General features: G+C 48.9%; 1 protein-coding gene across 1 annotated transcript in view; it reads right to left on the bottom strand.

Moving 5' to 3' along the window:
* The window catches only part of LOC146854871 (sodium- and chloride-dependent GABA transporter 2-like), a 681,032-nt gene that overhangs the window by 86,857 nt on the left and 575,927 nt on the right, over positions 1-18,248 (bottom strand). Inside the window, exon 11 of the mRNA XM_085652276.1 lies at positions 12,059-12,196. Within this exon, the coding sequence (XP_085508402.1) occupies positions 12,059-12,196 (138 nt within the window). The remainder of the gene's footprint in view (positions 1-12,058; positions 12,197-18,248) is intronic.

Here is an 18,248-nt window from a genome sequence, read left to right as displayed (position 1 = left end):
AGTGTACCCTATTATATGTACCGTGTGAGAAGTTGGCCTGGTACATGCTGTCCACTAGTTATAGTGGGCATCTTGCAAAAGTCCAAACAACCCCTTATTGATGATAGGTTAGCGACAACCTTATTTGAAAGCTATCATAGTGGTAGCTATGGAGAGCAACCTTCAGGCTAAGTCTTAGAGGAATGTAAAGCAGCTTGTTTTACCTGTCTATAATCTCTTGAATGACCAAATTAAAGGAGAGCCACACCAGGTATATATATAAAATATACGTATTTATAGTAAACACACCCTGCTAGTCTCTTTATGAGGCTAGAGGTCAAAGCACATATATTACAATTAAAATATCACAGTAGGGGAGGAGGAGCCTAGCGCGCATCCAAGATGGTCGCGTGAGCACAGGGCTCCCCGGACCCTTTCTGCTCCTCGGAATAAATCCTGAGACTATCCTGAGTTGGTGTATGGAATCTGAGAGAAGAAGACCAGCTGACTATATATCTCTTTCCAAAATTCTAATCGGACCTGGGAATCCTGAGTTATCGTCGCCGGAACTTTTGGGACCCACCCGACGGAGGAGGCCGGGGTGGAGGTGACCCGTGGGGCCGGGCTGCAATTGAACAACAGCGGCCTCAGCGCGGTGCCAGTCACCGATTCAGCACTTTCGGTTTCGATTTTGGCCTTCAGGAGATCAGCTGGCGTGCGTGCTCAAGGTGGCGGGGTGCCTCTTGGGCCTCTGTCCGAGGTTTGCTTCCATCTGCTACGGACGGGTCTGACGCCTCCGACCCCTACACCGACAGTTTGTGATCCTTTCTCTGGCACCCGTGCACCCCTTGATCGGAGGTCCCAGTGAGTGACGGCGCTCACATGGCGGGCAAAGGGGGACCGGAGGGGCGCAAGACCAAGGCCTCACTACGCGGGGGAGCGGTCCAGAGCAACAACATGGACCGCTATACCCAGGGCAGGGGGTCCCCTGGCGCTGCTGGCCTCTCCCCGGATGCTGCGGGGGGAGGCACGACCGTCGCTGCGGAACCTTCCCTACAGGACATTATGGGCGCCATCGAGGGCATCAGGGAAACTATCGCGACGCAATATGAGGCCCTGGCCCGTAAGATCGACACTGTCGCGATCGACGTCACCCTGATTCGGGCCGACCTCTCTAAAACCAACGAGAAGGTCCAGGCCCTTGATACACGGACCTCCACCTTGGGTGCGGAGGTGTCGGATCTGCGGGCCGCGCTTGGGGACATTAGAGTGGTCAACGACCACATGGCCCGGCGGCTTGAGGACTTCGAGGGACGGGCCCGACGCAACAATATCCGTATCATTGGGGTACCGGAGTCCTCCGACAGCCGCCCGGTGGACCTCGTGGTCGAGGAACTTATCCTGCAGCAGCTGTCCCCGGTTGGCCTAAGTAAATTCTTCGCTGTGGAGCGGGCCCATCGGGTTCCTGGCGGCCGGCCGCGGCCGGGGGCCCCCCCGAGGCCTATCGTGGCTAAACTGTTCCACTACAGGGACCGCGATGCTATTCTGCAGGCTTCACGGACCCGTGGCCCGGTCCGCTACGAGAACTCGATCGTCAACTTTTACCCGGACTTCACGCAACTGGTCCAGAAACAGCGGATGGGATTCCAGGGGGTGAAGCGCCGTCTCCGCGAGCTAGGCCTGAAGTATTTGATGCTCTACCCGGCGAAACTTCGAGTGGAGCATGGAGAGCGGACAGTCTTTTTTGACACTCCTGTGGCCGCAAGTGACTGGCTGGACTCGCTGCCGGACGGGGGTGGCCGGCCCGGGCCCTCTGGGGGCACCGCAGGTGACGGGTCCCCTTAGACTGACCTTTGGTCCTTGCTTTTGCGTTTTTGCACTGTACAGTTGGGTCTTACTTCTTTTGCATACTGTGTTTTACCAGGACTGTGAGGGGTGCGGGCGGGTTCGGGTCCCTTTCCTCCTCCGGGGTCTTTTTGTAGAATGGGGTTAGCGGGGCGACAGGCACACTGCAAGTTGGGGGGGGTCTTAGGCCCGCAGGGGTGCAGGGTGGGGGGCGGTGGACTTGGGGTGGGGTTGGGGGGGAAGAGGGGTTGTTTAGTTGTGTGTTTTTTGTTTACAGGGCGAGGAATTGATTTTTATCCATATTTGGGAGCGGTGCTGCGGGCTGGGGGCTTCTTGCTCTATTGGAGGGGATGGGGGGAGACGGGTTGAGGCTTATGTCGTGGAACGTCAATGGGTTGGGGGACCGTATTAAGCGGGGTGTTGTACTGCAATATTTGCGCCGTTTGACTCCTGATGTGGTGTTTCTCCAGGAGACGCATTTGGTCGGCAATGTCTGCCATGCGATGCACAGAGGGGGATACCGCCTCGTAGCCCATTCTGGTTTCACAACTGGCTCCAGGGGGGTGGGCATTCTCCTGCGAACCTCCCTTCCGGTGGAGATCACGAGGATAGTCTCGGATGACAGAGGGCGCTATGTGTGTCTGATTGGGAGGTGGGAGGGGCAGCCCCTTACCCTGGTTTCAGTCTACGTCCCCCCGGGCCTCCAGAACTCCACCTTTGCTGATTTGGGTCGAATGCTGCTTGACCTCCCGGACGGCCTCCTGCTCATGGGCGGGGACTTTAATTCTGTGGTTTCGGGTGAACTGGATCGTCACCCACCGAGGACCCTCCCCGCTGCCCAGTCATGGCTGGGTGGGATGTTGGAGACCTTCGGCTTGGTGGATAGTTGGAGACTACTGCATCCGACCCAGTGCCAGTTCACTTTTCATTCGGGGGCGCATGGGAGTCTCTCCAGGTTAGACTACTTCCTTATGCCAGCGGCGCAGACTGGTCGGATTCGAGAGGTCAGACACCTGGCGCGTGGTATCTCCGACCATTCTCCGCTGTGGCTTCTCTTTGACACCGGGCCGCGGTCCGCAGGGCGGATAGCTCCCATTAACCCCTGGTACCTGCGGGACCCTGTGACCCGTGACAGCCTGGTTAAGGCCATGGACCAATACTTCAGTGAAAACGAGGGGTCGGTGTCGTCTGCGTTGTCCCTTTGGGAAGCCTTTAAAACTGTTATACGCGGACACGCCCTCGCCCAGATAGTGGTGGCCAAGAAGGTTAGGAGCGAGGCGGTGGTGAAGCTGGAGACTGACGTCTCGGGGCTGGAGTCGGCCTTGGAGGCGAATATTACTCCGGACGGGCTACATGCCCTTAGCCTGAAACAGTTCGAATATAGGTCCCTGGTCACTGACGCGGCCCAAACTATGTATAGGGAGCAGCAGGGCCGATTGTATGACGCGGGGGACAAGGCGGGAAAGTTGATTGCGTGGCTGGACAAAAAGGAGAGAGTGAATCGCGTGGTCCCCGAGTTGCGTGCTGCGGATGGTGGGTGTGTGACTGAACCGGATGAGATTGTGGAATGCTTCGCTGACCACCTCCGGGCGGTGTACTCCCCGGTGACTGACAGGGACGAAGATGACTCTCGCCTCCTATTGAGAGATATTGCTCTGCCCGGCCTGTCCGTTGAGGACCGGGAGCGGCTGGACGCCCCCTTATCGTCGGATGAAATAGCGACCGCGATTCGTTCCCTTCGCTCGGGCAAGGCTATGGGTCCTAACGGTCTGCCCATTGAACTATACAAATTGCGTCCTGATAAGCTTGCGCCCTTCCTCGGCCGCATGTTCCGCGACTCTCTTGCGGCGGGTTCCCTTCCGGCCGACCAGCGCCTGGCCACTATAGTCGTTCTCCCCAAGGAGGGCAAGCCGCGTGACCGCTGTACCTCTTACCGGCCTATTTCACTGCTCAATGCAGAGCCTAAAATCCTGGCGAAAGTCCTGGCCAATCGATTGTTGAGTGTCGTGTGCGACCTTATTCCTCCGGACCAATGCGGCTTCATCCCGCACCGCAACACCGCTCTTAACTTGCGGCGTCTGCACGGGGTCCTCGCCAGGGCGGAGCTCCTCACCGCGCCGGCCGTGCTGGTCTCTTTGGATGCCACGATGGCATTTGACACTATTGAGTGGCCATTCCTCTGGGCCGTCTTGGATAAATTCGGCTTTGGGGAGGGATTTATTGGCTGGGTGAGGCTCCTTTACACGGGACCCATGGCTCAAGTGGTGGTGAATGGGCGGGTCTCTCGGCCCTTTGCCCTCGGCAGGGGCACGAGGCAGGGGTGCCCGTTGTCCCCGTTGCTTTTTGCTCTCGCCCTGGAGCCACTCGCTGCCTGGCTCCGTTGGGAGCCCTCGCTTAGAGGGATCCGGTGGGGCCCGGGCTTTGAAGATCGGGTCTCGCTGTATGCGGACGACATTCTCCTGTACCTCACCTCACCGCGGCAGTCACTCGACGTCCTCTTTGACGTTCTGACCTCCTTTGGGAACAATTCGGGTCTCACGATCAATTGGTCTAAATCCTGCGTTTATCCCATCGCTGGTGGTCCTCCTCTCCTGCCGCCTCGGCTCCCGATTCAAATATCTCTGAGCGGCTTTAAGTACCTGGGGATATACGTTTCGCTGGACCCGGTGGCTCGCTACGAGCAGAATCTTCTGCGTCCACTTCGGCGGCTGCGGGAGGACACGGCCCGGTGGTGCAGGCTGCCCCTGTCCCCGCTGGGTCGGGCCGCGCTGTTTAAAATGATGTCCCTTCCCAGGTTCCTCTATGCACTCCAGAACTCCTTTGACGTTATCCCAGTGGCCTACTTTCGGGAGGTGGAGAGCCTGCAGAGGAGACTGGTGTGGAACGGCCGGGCGCGTATTGCTCTTGCCAAGCTCACTCTCCCCTGGTATGACGGGGGCATCGCGCTTCCTGACATTCGCAGGTACTATTGGGCCTCGCAGCTATCTGCCATTAACCACGCCACGTATGCGCCCGGCTTGAATCCGGCGTATGAGATGGACAAGTTCCTGCTTCCCGGCGGGAACTACAACAGGGCACTTTATTCCCGCCTGGCTGACCGGACCCTTACGGGTCCTACTAAGATTGCTGTGCGGACCTGGAGGGCTGCCACTGCGGCCATGGGCTGGAGTGAGCGAATGACATGTGCTACTCCCTTGTTTGCCTCCGACCGCCTGGGCAGCTTGTGGACCACCAAGGGGTTTGACCAGTGGGACACGATTGGTATCAGCAAAGTGGGAGACCTGTGGCACAAGGGCGCGGTCAAGACTTTCGCGGTGCTCCAGGCCGAATACGAGCTGACCGACAGGGAGTTCTTCCGCTACGCCCAGGTTCGACACGCCCTGCTCTCGGTCTTCGGGGAGGGGACCAAGATCCCTGTTTCCTCGCCCCTCGAGGACCGCGTACTTGACGGACATGTCCCTGATAGTACTATTTCTTTAATTTATAAAAAATTGATCAATCACCGGGCGGATCTCCTGGTGCGCCTTCGGGGGGCTTGGACTGGGGATGGGGTCGAATTGGACGACGAAGACTGGCAGTCTGCACTGTCGTCCCCCAAGGAGGTTGCCATTCCGGCTCGTCTCCGGTTGGTACAGCTCAAGATTCTCCACCGGGTGTATGTTACGGGTCCGCGCTTGGTCGCGATGGGATTTTCCGACGACGGGCTCTGTAAACGAGGCTGCGGGCTCAGCGCCACCTTTCTTCATATCCTTTGGGAGTGTCGCGAGGTGGCGGACTATTGGCGCCGGGTCCATACGGTTATGGGACAGGTCACCGGGGTTGTACTGCTGCCGGAGGTGCGTCGCTGTGTCCTGAATGTGTGGGAGCCCAATGACTACAACGCGGCTCAGACTCGGTGGGCGGCCCTAGGGAACATGATTGCCAAGAGGGATATAGCGCAACTTTGGGGCGCTCAACGGCCGCCCACCGTGTCAGTATGGAAGGAGAATATGGACTGGTGTATGTTTCGGGAGAAGACAGTGTATGTGGCCCGTGGCAAGCCGGGGGCATGGGGTAGAATTTGGGGCCAATGGAATGCGTATCGCGGAGGCATCTGTACGCCCCCCCTGGTAGACACTGATATCGCCATGTCCCCCTGACCCTCGACGGTTCCTGGCGCTTTTTGTAACAACTACATAGGGACGTTCATCCTCCTTGACCCCCCTTTCCCCCCCCCCCTCCGTCCCCGGCCTCCCGGTACTCCTCTCTTTAGCGGATTGCTCAAATGTTCTGACTGGAGTTTCCCGGGGGGAGCCTGAACCGCACTGGTATCCCTCGTAACTCGCCTTTTGTTTTTATTGTTTTTCTTTTGTTTCTGTTACTGTTGGACTGACGCTTGCTGTTCTTCGAGAACTATCTTGAGCCACTGCGGGGCAGTGCCCTGGGGACGGATTGCAACTTTGATATGTGTGTATTTCCTTATGTACCTAGCGGCCGGCCCGGGTGGTTGTAGGCCCATACTTGTGACCGAATTGTTGCTCAATAAAAACTTTTTCAAAAAAAAAAAAAATAAAAAAAAAAAAATATCACAGTAAATTAGCACAATATATGATAGGCCCTAGGGGCGAACCAAACCATATATTAAGAAAGTGGTATACGAACCAAGACTTGACTAGACACAAGGTCTAGAGCCTGTAGAATCGCTGGGACCCTAAGGAACCACCCAAGGTAGTGACAAATGTGTGCAGTGTGAGAACACAGCCGCGAGCTCCTTTAGCTTCTATGGGGAAAGTCGTGGTTGGGGAATTTTAAAGATTAAGGACACTTAGGAGTGGACTAGGAACAAACCCTTTTGGACTTAGATGGTTCTATGGCCAACACCCATGGGAGCACAGGAGTACTTGTGTTACCTCACCCAGGAAAGCCGGTTGCATAGGTGTCAAATGGTGTTGGGCGTCTTCGTCGATTTCAATGGCAAGATGCTGAAAAGTGCTGCTGCCGGGAAGAGAAGAAGTGTCCATAGAGATCCACACCTGGATTGAAGATGTGAAGAACCTGAAAGCAGAGGGGACAGAGTCTGGGTCACTTGCCAATTACCAGGGGCACAAAAGACAAATGCCCACCGATGTTGGGTACTTTTAGGTGTGAGGAAGGGAAGCTTGACTCTTCAGCCACAAGGATCAGGAGGTGTCGACGACAACCAGGAGCTGGATTCAAGCTGTCCCACGAAGTATGTCGAGTGCTGCAATGTCGGTGCCCGGATTGGACACAACAAGCCTTGGCAACAGCAACCCACGCAGGAAGAGGAAAGATGCTTCGGTGCGGACCAGCAAGGTCCTGGGGACTCCCCAAGCAATGGAGAGTCAGAGCACGTCTGGAGCAACCAGGGAAGCCCAATTAAAGTTAGAGTTGCCTTCACAGAGACCCACCAGTCAATGGACCAGGGATCGCGAAGGGACCTCGAGAGAAAACACAAAGGGCCAGCTCACAGAACACTCGTGGAGTGTAGGCGGGCAATCTTCGGTGCAAATGCTTCTCAGGGTGAGGGCTAAAATTAACCCAAAGCTCAGCTGCAGAGGTCGCCTCAAAGCTGATGCTTCCGCAAATCGTCGCGGTGTCCAGTGGTTCGGAATGCACTGTCTCCACGAGGGATACAGGCCTCAGAGTTGCTGAGTGCACAGATCGACCACAGAGACAACGGGTACCCATCTCCTTTGTTGCAAAATTCTTCGTAGTCCTCAGGAGCTTCGGAGATGCAAACCGGACTGTTGCGTCTTTGGTGCCTGCCAAGCAGTGGAGTAACTCCTTTACTCCAAGGGAGATTCTTCAGTCATCTAGCGTCATGTAGATCGTTGGAGTTCGAGGATTCAGTTTCAGAGTTTCGTCCGGGGGTTATCTAAAGTTCTGTAGACAGGGGTTCCTTCTTTATACCCAAGGAAGGAGTTGGACTAACTCAAGGGACCCACCTATGGGAGGGTTTGGAAAGAGGGGTGGCATCACCCATTTCCTTTGTCCAGTTTCACGCCAGAACAGGGTTTGAGCTGGACTATGCACAAGGACAACACATCTGCCCCCAGTGCAGACTTCAAAGCACTCTTGGAGTGCTCTCACCCAGCCCTAATCCACTAAAGCTGGGAGGAGATAACACCTCACTGTGACAGGAAACCTATTGTCCAGGCCTCCCCTGCCAGTGTTTCGGTCAGCAGCAGGAGGCCAGACTTGTGTCTGTGGCTGGCAGCATCCATTTTGTGATGCCAGGGCTCTGTAAGCTGGTACCGGGTATACCGGTGCTGTCATGTCTCCCCCTCTAGAAGGGTGGTATCATACTCCCACATCAGTTACTCGTGTGGGGGTATGATTCCAAGGTGTTTGACACCAAACATAACATGTTTCCGTGCAGCCATCCCAAAGTTATTATTTACCGTGAGGTTATAATGCACTTAAGAGTATATGGTCAGGCTGCATCAGAGACAAACCTTGAGAATAGATTCTGAAGGCTGCAGAGGGGCTCTGCTCATGCATGGGCACCCTCTCACATAAAACCAAACACCCTGCCTTCAGGATTGATGAGGCCTTCCATAGGGGTGACTGATAGGTTTATATGTGCAGTGATAGGGTGAGATATAGTGAACCTATATCTCAGTAAGGGGTGCATGCACCACCTTACTCACGCTGCAGTAGCAGTCCTGTGGTGTCATTTTGGAAGGCTGCCCAGGGGTGGCATAATACATGCTGCAGCCCAAGGTAGGCCTCTGGGGTACCTATGCCCTGGGTATATGGTATACCATATACTAGGGACTTATAAGGGTACCCCATAATCCAATCTGGAGTGTACCTAAAGTACTGGTGATCAAGTTAAGGGAGAAAGCAGATAGGCTGGGGTCCTGAATAGCAGGATCCCAGCCAAACTAAGTCGAAAACCAGCAAAACACCGGGAAATAAGTGGGGGCAACCATGTAGTCAGATTCCACCTTCCTATATACCGTTTTACATACAGGCCTGGTTAGTGGAGCCCAGGGTCCAATCAGAGTCAGTTACTATCAGTATCATTCTGCAATAAATGAGGGTGAACAGGGTGAAAAAAATAACTTTATAACAGTTGCACAATAGCTGCTAGCTACACTTAACTTCCGGGCCCTGAATACACTTTGTACACCATATACTAGGGATTTTTGTTCAATTTAAATATAGCAATTATGCAAGATTATGCTGGAGTAGCAAAACTTTAACCCAGAGCTTGCAAAATCAAAGAATTTCATTAATTGCTCCAGATTTTAAATAGTTAAATTTGTTCATCTGTGCAGTGGACAAGGAGAGGACATCATGCTTCAGACTGTCTTGTTTCGCAGCTGTCGAAGGTAAACAGAATGGAAGTCATGTGGTATATCCCAGTGCTGTGCAGCAGCAGTAGCAAAATACCTTTTCTTGAAGCTTTTATTTTTATTTTGACACAAAAAAGCTTAGTCAGCTCTGTATTAGGCAAAGATGAACTTTAAAAAAAAATCAAAATTTCAAGCTGTCATGCTTCACAACTTCACACAGCACTAGTAAAAGCACCACGAAAATGTGATGCCTAACGACAAGGGGGCAGATTTACAAGCCCTTTGCGCCACTTTTGCGTCACTTTTCCCATGTTAATAGTGACGCAAAAGTGGCGCAAGGGCCTTGTAAATCTGCCCCTAGGTTTATCTAACAATTACTAAACAGTTTTCCTACCTATGAATTTCTGCCCATATCTGGCTTGTGTCTGGGCGCAGACTGCTGACTAATTGCGCAGGCTGATGAACCCCCTTGTTCCCAGTCCTTCCCTTTCATCACATTCTTACCATCAACCTGGGGCAGCTGACAAGTATCCAATTAATGGAGCAGTACTGCAAGAGCACCTATCCACCTACCCTGAAGCTACACAGGGCATTTCCCGGTGGGGCCGAGATGTAAATGGCAAGACATATATGTGAAGCTCATGAATGTCAAATAGGGGTAGGCAGGCCAAGCAGCCACTACGCCTAGTTTTCCCTTTGGAGTTTCTGGCACTTCATCTGATACCTCTGGCCTAATAGGTCTCATGGACAGCTTCAGGATCAGAAAGTCACCAGTATTCTAGCTGTGCTTTCCACTCCGTGTCCTTCCGCTAGCTCCTTTACAGCTATTAGAAGGCTGTTGAAAAAATAAAAGAGGACCACAAGCCAAAATTGTGATGTGATTAGGGTGCAGGTCGATTGGTGTCAAGGCGTTTGGTGATGTTTCATGATGATGCAGCTCCCTGAGCATTCTAAAAGTCCTGGGAGGAGATGGATAGGGTGGGAGGCAACATTTAGGATAAAAGAAGAAACACTACCAGAAATTAGTTTCAGCCAATGAAGATAAAGTTCTCCCTACAGATTGGAAGTCTTCTTTTAGAGCTGGTTACTTGCTTACTTCAATTAAGATAATGTGAATTATATAAACATGACTCCCAGTTAATGCTGTTGGAAAAATATCAACCTGATGAAGGCACATTAAGAACTTGAAAGTACACACTTCAGCAGACCCTCTCCCCCATTTATTCCAGAGTGTATTTCTCAAGTGATTAATAGAACATAATAGAAGTGAGACGGCATTTTGCTCAGATACGCAGTTACATTATTTCTCAAGTGACCCTTAATTCTCTTCTCTCGCTGTTTTTATCGGGCTGTCTTTAATTTCATAGGGCCTCATTTATGAAAACTGTCGCATTGCTGCGTGAAAACAGAGATGCAACAGTTTTCACTGCGCCCGCCTTGCGATGCGCCATTTTTAATGTACGGCACTCCATGTCGCAAAAGAGTCACAGATACGTCAGTATTTCTGATATATCTGTAGGTCCAAAAGTGACGCATTTCTGGGGTGTGTCTGAAAACAGATGCAACTCCAGCAATGTTTCCTTTCACATGCGGCTAGCCCCATGTGAAAGGGCCTGTGTCAGTCTTACGCCTGCTGTGAGGCAGGCATAAGATATTGACGCAGTAGTGTCGTAGAAGTGTAACAGGGAAATCTTATAGATTTCACTGCGCCATTTCTACGACCCTTTATTTGGGGGGGAACACCCAACCTGCATACATTATACCTGACACAGGTATAATGTATCGCAGGGGTTTACATAGTGACGCGCCTGCTTAGACGCGTCACTTTGTAAATATGGCACAATGTGGCGCATTATTTGTGCGGTCGCAGCAGCACAGAAAGTGATGCAACAGCGGAGTCAAATTTTTGCAGGCCTTCATAAATGAGGACCTCAATGAGCTAAAAACAGTGGGCTGAATTAAAGAACATATTGCAGGATTGAAATGCCATCAGCAACTTCTGGCCCATGATAAGCATTTTAATGGCTGTGCATTGATGCAGGAAGATGGGATGTTGCTAAAACATGAATCACCCCCTTTATTTATTACAGAGATGAAATGCAAAAGTGCAATCCCGCATACCCAAATGTATCTTCAGAGTTCTTGCATGTGCAGGGCACACAAAGTCTAACCCTGAGCCTTCTCTGCTTGAGCTCTTAACCTTCATAGTGGAAGAAGCATGGGCACAGCTGCACTGTGTTAGCTCTATAAAATAGGTTTACTTCCTTTAAATTAAATCAGTAGAAAGGACCCTTTAACGATCCACTTTATGTTATAATGACTCTGAGGGGGATGATAATGGTGGCCGAGCTGGAAATGAATCCCTGCAAATGTGCATCCTGTGACTCCAGATATTTTACATCTGGCAAAACATTGCAAAAGGGCAATTTTGCTTTTGTGCGATCCTCTGTAAACCACTGTGACTTGGGAGTCATGTTTTTTTTCTGGAATATGTGGGAAATCTCATCTAAAAATCAGAAAACATACCAGGAAAGCAAATTGACAGTGAAAAAGAAATGACCAGTTTAAACAAGAATTCTGCCAAAAATGTAGTCGTTCTCTTTAGTAGTCGTTCCTAATTCCAGTGTACTCAGCACTGATATTGGTACATTGCATAAGGCAAGGGGAACATATGCTGCATGAGAAACCTGAATTGTTATCTTTCTTAAAAATGGTAAATTTATAAAACACCTTTAACTTCTTGACTTTATCATTCTATTTGCTTGCCATCTTCAGGAAATTCGGGGTATTTCTAGTGTTTGGATTTGAGTAATGCTCTTGCAAGGCATAAAAGGTGCTGTTTTACTTTTATTTAACCCCTTGGCATGATTTGTGAACAACAATATTGGGAGAATCAGGACTAGATCGCCCTGCACACCCCACCAGTATCTTACCTCAGTGAGCATGACAAGACCAATCAGGTATGAGAAGATGGAGAGAAACAGGATAAGCAGTTCCCTGCGATTCTTCTTCCGAAAGGTATTGGGGTACATGTCGACCATCGCAGTAACCATGCTCTCCACACAGACGAACTGAGAATAGATAAGTTCAGTACAGTTGTTAAAGCATTTCTTCAATGGAGTGGCGGCAGGCATGGCTCACGGATGGCGGTACGGGCGGGTCGCTCAGGTGGGGGGTTAAGCAGGGGTCACACATTTGAAAAAAAGAAACTTACCTTTGCGCCAGGTCCTGTGTCTCTGCTCCCCCTCTCCTCTTGGAACTTGAGGAACAGGAAGCAGGCCCCACTGACCAAGCACAATGCTGCGTTGTGATTGATAAGCACCCAGGCTCCTCTGACCAATCACAATGCAGCAGTGCAGCATTGTGCCTGCATGGAGAATCGGAAAAGTGTGCAAGACTGGTTTGGGCGGCCCGAGAGGGCGACCAAACAGTCACTGTGCACTTAGGAGTGGGCAAACCACTCCTCCCCTGACCTGCTCCGAGAGCAGATTTGCAAATCTTCATAGGCACATTATCAAAACCTTGAATATTCTGTGCAAAATCTAAAGCTTACTGTGCAAAATGTTGTTGTTATTTTTGACAGCTTTGTTAGGGTAGAATAAATAATGACAGGCTGACTGAGACTTCGGCATATCAACATGGATGATGTTTATATATAAACAACATCACTCCATTGTTTAGTTAGAGGAGCATTTCGCTGGCACTGAGAGGTCGCCCGATACCGGAATTCCAGCCCACCTGATTCCTGTCTAGCTCTGCGAGGGATGAAGTCCAGCTCTGCACCAGACGTGTTACCTGATGACACTTACCCACAGGTAATGGGGAAGTTAGATCACCCAATTATGTAAGCCACATTACAATATAAACTTTTTGGTTATACAATGGACATTTAAATAACAATTTGCATATTATGTGATATTAGATGACAACATCATACTGTGGCCATGTTTCATTTATAAACACATACACTCATCATCAGTCATAAAATATAAAAACTTCTACTCTACGGTGATAATCACATCTCTAGTCTACTTTTTGGTAAATACAACACGCAACCCCTGGCCACTTCTCTCTGCGCCCGAGAGGAGATTCCTTTCAAACCATGCATCTTTAAGACCACGGAGTGAGGTTCTGGAAATTAGGTCCTGAGCAGTAATTTGAGTGTTCAGATTGAATCTGGAGGTATAGTTTAGCAAAGCAGTTTTTCAACTGTCCTTGGGTGTCAAATGGAACACTTATTAGTGCCTTCCAGTTTCAAATTACCCAAACTGACCACTTCCAGCTCGTCACTGGGAATCAAAGGTTAACCAGTTATGTAGAAGCCTTAACTTATTAAGCAGCACATGCACTCAATACACAAACTCACATGTGGTACCCTTATATCTCTTATAACCTTATATTTACATCTGCATTTAGCATTGCCAAGAAAAACATGTTAATAAACAAACAGGCACCGTAGTCCCCTCTTTCCTCACCATATAAAGATGGCAGTCCCAGGAACGTCCCTGACCCCTATGCACGGGCAGAACTTCAGTTGAACACTGTGTCTGCATATCTCAAAAAAGTGTGTAGTGCTCTCTGCCGGTGCCATCAGTCAGGTAGGGGCAAAAAGGGATCTCTTGGGTGGCTCGCCAACTGTTTCAGGGTGACTTGAAACCATCACAATCAAAAAAGACACAGACTCCTCTTGACAATGCAAAGACAGTTCTTTACTGACTGGCACGACAAAGAACGGATTGAAGATGGAAAAAACCCTCAAAGACTTGTGACCCCATAACCCCAAACTCTATCCTAATCCTTTACACATTCTTTATTGCATTTTAGACAATACTTAACAAACAAAGCATTCTTCTACTTGAGAATGCTTGTGTCTTTGTGGCAAATGCAATTTCAGTGGAGTGTTTGCTGGTATCATTGTGTGCCTAAGACCTCTGTGTGCGCTAGGCTAATCAGATTTCCTGCACCCATTGTTTAATCAGGTTATACTCTTTTTGCACAAGGTGCATGCAGGGGATCATGTGTGCTGCTAAGACCATAAATATTTTCGTTCGTTCAAAGGCTTTATTTTTCGATAAATCAAATCATAAAAGCATCACATTAATACAAAAAGACATTTATACAAAGACAAATTTAAATTAACCATTAGTTCCAAACATTTTTTCCAAAAGTTTTTAAAATTTTCTTTCTTTTTCCTTTAGAAAACTTTAAATATCAAGGAGAATAAAAACAGAGTTAAAACTTTAAGATTTGAGGTTAATCCTTCAATTAAAAAGCAAATTAAACATTAGATGCTAGCCTTTTGACTCTAATGGACCATGTCCACGATAAAAATTTTGAAAGACCACAATCATTCAATGGTCGGGTGTCCGATATTAGAATACGGAGTGCCTCACTTGTGTGCCTAGTGCCCATACACCGACATATAGGTTTAAGCCACGCTTGCCTTGGGCGCACATAGGCCGGCGAGACAAACAAAATTTGCGGTACAGTCTCTACACTAGTTTGGCAAAAGGGGCAAAAAGGAGTTGTCTGGGACGGGGGCTTCCAATGGGCAGTTAAGGCGCGCACTGGAAGAGACCCTACCCTACTCCTAAAATATAAGGCCCTATCATAAGATTTCCATACCAGATCTAGGTAGAGTTCCCGAAATGGAACATCCTTATGTCTTAGGAACTCTTCCGTTAGCCTGCCAAGAGTTGGGACAGTACTAACCCTATTGGTAACCCAATTCCAGTAGTGGGTCTTTATAGTCGCTTTCGGGGGAGAGGACCGGCTATCCCAGGCTTCGCCAAGACCTAGCTTACCAAGGAGATGTTTAACATCTTTAAGCCATTTTATTTTTTGCCATCCCACCAATAACATTACTTCCGCTAGGCCCTACGCATACTTAGCAAGTTCTGGGACTCGTCACAGTCTAGCCCATAGAAGCATCGGCCGGAGTTTTGCCAGATCATTGATGGGTTGGCAAACTAGGTCAAGCAACAGTGGTATCATTAGGGTACTCTGCGGAAGTGACATGATGCCCTTCAAAAATTTATTCTCAGACCTTGTCAATGGATCTATGTTGGATGTGCCCTATTTTTATGCTAGCTAAGCCCGAGTCCGAATTTAACTGAAAACCCTTTATAGTAAATTATCCCATTGTGTCCACAAGTGAAGTTTTTACCTTTCTCATGTTATTGCAAGATTTGGGCCTAATCTGGTTGTTAACCATGATCAGCTGTGTGTTTTTTGCTCGGGTATGCTGTTGCGCTATATTTTTGGGTTTTATATTTTCGACAGTGTGTTCATATTTTGTATTTCCTACAACAGGTTCTTATTTAATGGATTGTCCAGTAGTTTTATTGTGTACCCAAAAGCCCCTGATTACCAACTAACTGGAGACATCTGTGGTGTCATGGAAATATCCTCTTCAACTGAGTAATGAAGCCCTATATATTGGCTGTAGGTTGTTCAAGCTTGAACCGTTCAAAGGATAACCCCATAGTGGTACCCTTTCTGACGTAACAGTAAATTGCAGACATTCTCTTACACAAATGTTACAGCGACACAGACTGCCCTTCGCGGGTGGAGCTGTAACCTTCATGGTTGAGGCCCACGAAGCATACAGGACAGATGTATTCTACTCATGGGTCACATTCCCAGCAGTAAATACAAACTCAAGACTTTTTCAAGCATACACAATAGCTGAACCTCCTAACAACTACACACAGTAGTTGGGATTTGCTCACACGGACTACAAATTTAATTTAGAGAAATCAGAAATTGCCTATCGCTGTGTCCTGTTTTCGGAATAGGAGCTGTCAAGTGAAGTCAGATGCCTGGCGTCACATTTCTTAGAAAAGTGTGCGCTGTTACAACCACCAAACACATTAAAAAACTTCAATCAATATTGTATTTCCTAAATTTTGGCAGAACATACATTCCAGACTATCCAGAATGGATAACACCATTCTACGACTTGATTCATCCAGACTTTTCAAGTTCGTATTGGACAACTGAACACACACAAATACTATGTTCTGTGCAAGCTGACATGCTAGCTTCAAAACACTTGTTAATAACACAAACCTGGTGATCTGTAAAACTGTGGGTTCATCAGGGTACACTAATGCCACATTTAACGAAGGAGACACAGTACCTATTGCATATGAATCACATCTATATTCATAGGTAAAGATGCTTTTTGAACCAACAGAAAAACTCCTGATAGCGGAACAGACTGCTGTAGTGAGAGAAAGATCAACGGCTCAGGGAAACAAATTATTGTCGTGACTCCAGTTCCAACCACAGGCGAGCATTCCAAACGCAAAAGCCATGAATACGAGATGCATTCAATGGGCCAACTCACTAAAAGCAACAATGTAGATTACATATTTAACTCTACATTACAAACACAAACATATCTGCAATATTAACTCAAATATCCTCTGTCCAATGAAGGAATGAAGCAATGCCTCTAGATCAGTATGATTACATCATTATACTGATGGTTCTGCTCAGCCTGCTGTAGGGTCCAAGCACCAAATCTCTGTCGCATGCACACCAGTTAAGAGTTGTATGCAGGATGGAGAATTCCACCCTGAATAAAGCTACACGCAGTCACTTGAGGACTGAGCAGCACAACTGGCTGAACAGAAATCTCGAGAATATGGATCCCATATTCCCCATACTTATTGTGTGTGATTCGTATTATTATGTGCAATTTTACAATGAGTTCCTAACACTATTGGAGCTAGAATAGATTCAGAAGTTCTAAAGGGTACATAATACATGTAGGAATATACGTTGTAGGGATTTCCATAGCTGACAAAGTCACAAAACAACAGTGCAAACTGCTGCAGTTGCGGCAATTACTTGGTCTAGTACGAGGATTGATGGAGAAATCATGACAGCTGTCATAGAGGCACGCAATGGCACCCATTGACCGAAAGGTTTTCCAACTAAGGGCCCGATTGCGATCTCGCTCGGAAAGCCCTACGGCCAACTCGGTCCCGTAGAGCTTTCCGAATGACTCGTGCTCCTGGGCTCCGAGCGCCCGAGTACGATGCGAGTATGAGCTGACATACTTGGGTTGCTCTGAGCCCTACTGAAGTCAATGGGAGCCTGTTGTACATTGCGTACATAGGCTTCCATTGAGAAAAAAGTAATTTGCGGAAAAGGGTGCCCCCTGTACCATACATGCATGTGTAGGTGACCGAGTTGTAGAGCTACGGGTGAAGGGGGGCCGCTACGGTCCCCTAAAGTCGGCTACCTGAAGCTTTTTTGAGTCAGAGCCTCCGAGTCTGTCTGGCTGATCGACGCGCGCAACATACTTGGGCCCATTGCGCTGCACGAGTCTGCCATGTTGTAGTCGTCCGGGGGGCTTCGTTGACAGGTACGAGTTGCTTGGAGCAGGAGGCAATATTCACATTGTACTCGCTCGCTCGTACGGCGGGACGAGTCGGTCGGAAATTGCACTCGTGACTCGGACTTGCTACTGGCAGATGCCGTCAGGAGCCCTTCCGAGCGAGATCGGAATCGGGCCCTAAATACTAATATTAGCTGCACGGATCTAGCATTGGCATAAACGGAGGAAAAATTAGACAATAAATTTTGCAATGGCACATACAAATCTTCACATACCAATCACAAGGGATGGTTAGTGTGGACGTCAGGAACTAATGAAAGAGTTCAGGATTAGTAGACCCGACCCACGTTATGTGCAGACACAACACTTGTGGGTGGTAACAGCATACAGTGTTAGGAAGTTGGACCTAGATTGGCTAAGATAGTCAGTATTATCTCAGGTGAAACACTTGCCCCTTTTTTCTCATGAGATAGGACTACAGGACTTTTTACTAGGTCCTCAAAAACCACATCAAAAGTGCTTTCTGTATGCAATGTATAAAGAAGTGTGGATGGATTTGCAGCAGGAAGCTGCTGAGAGACTGCATGAAATTGATAGGGCAAATTTAAAGAGGGCTCCGGCAGTAGTTGATAATGGTATGACTACCTTGCCCATTAGGATATACTCTAGGTAACATTGTGTCATGTATGATAGACATCATTCAAAGTGGCATATCTTCTTTAAAACATTGGCTGTCGCAACTTAGATCCATCATGGAACTGTACAGACACTTC

This window comes from Triturus cristatus, chromosome 4_1, assembly GCF_964204655.1.
Source record: "Triturus cristatus chromosome 4_1, aTriCri1.1, whole genome shotgun sequence".
Taxonomy (NCBI): Eukaryota; Metazoa; Chordata; class Amphibia; order Caudata; family Salamandridae; genus Triturus; species Triturus cristatus.
This window is presented reverse-complemented; position numbering and strand designations above follow the sequence as displayed.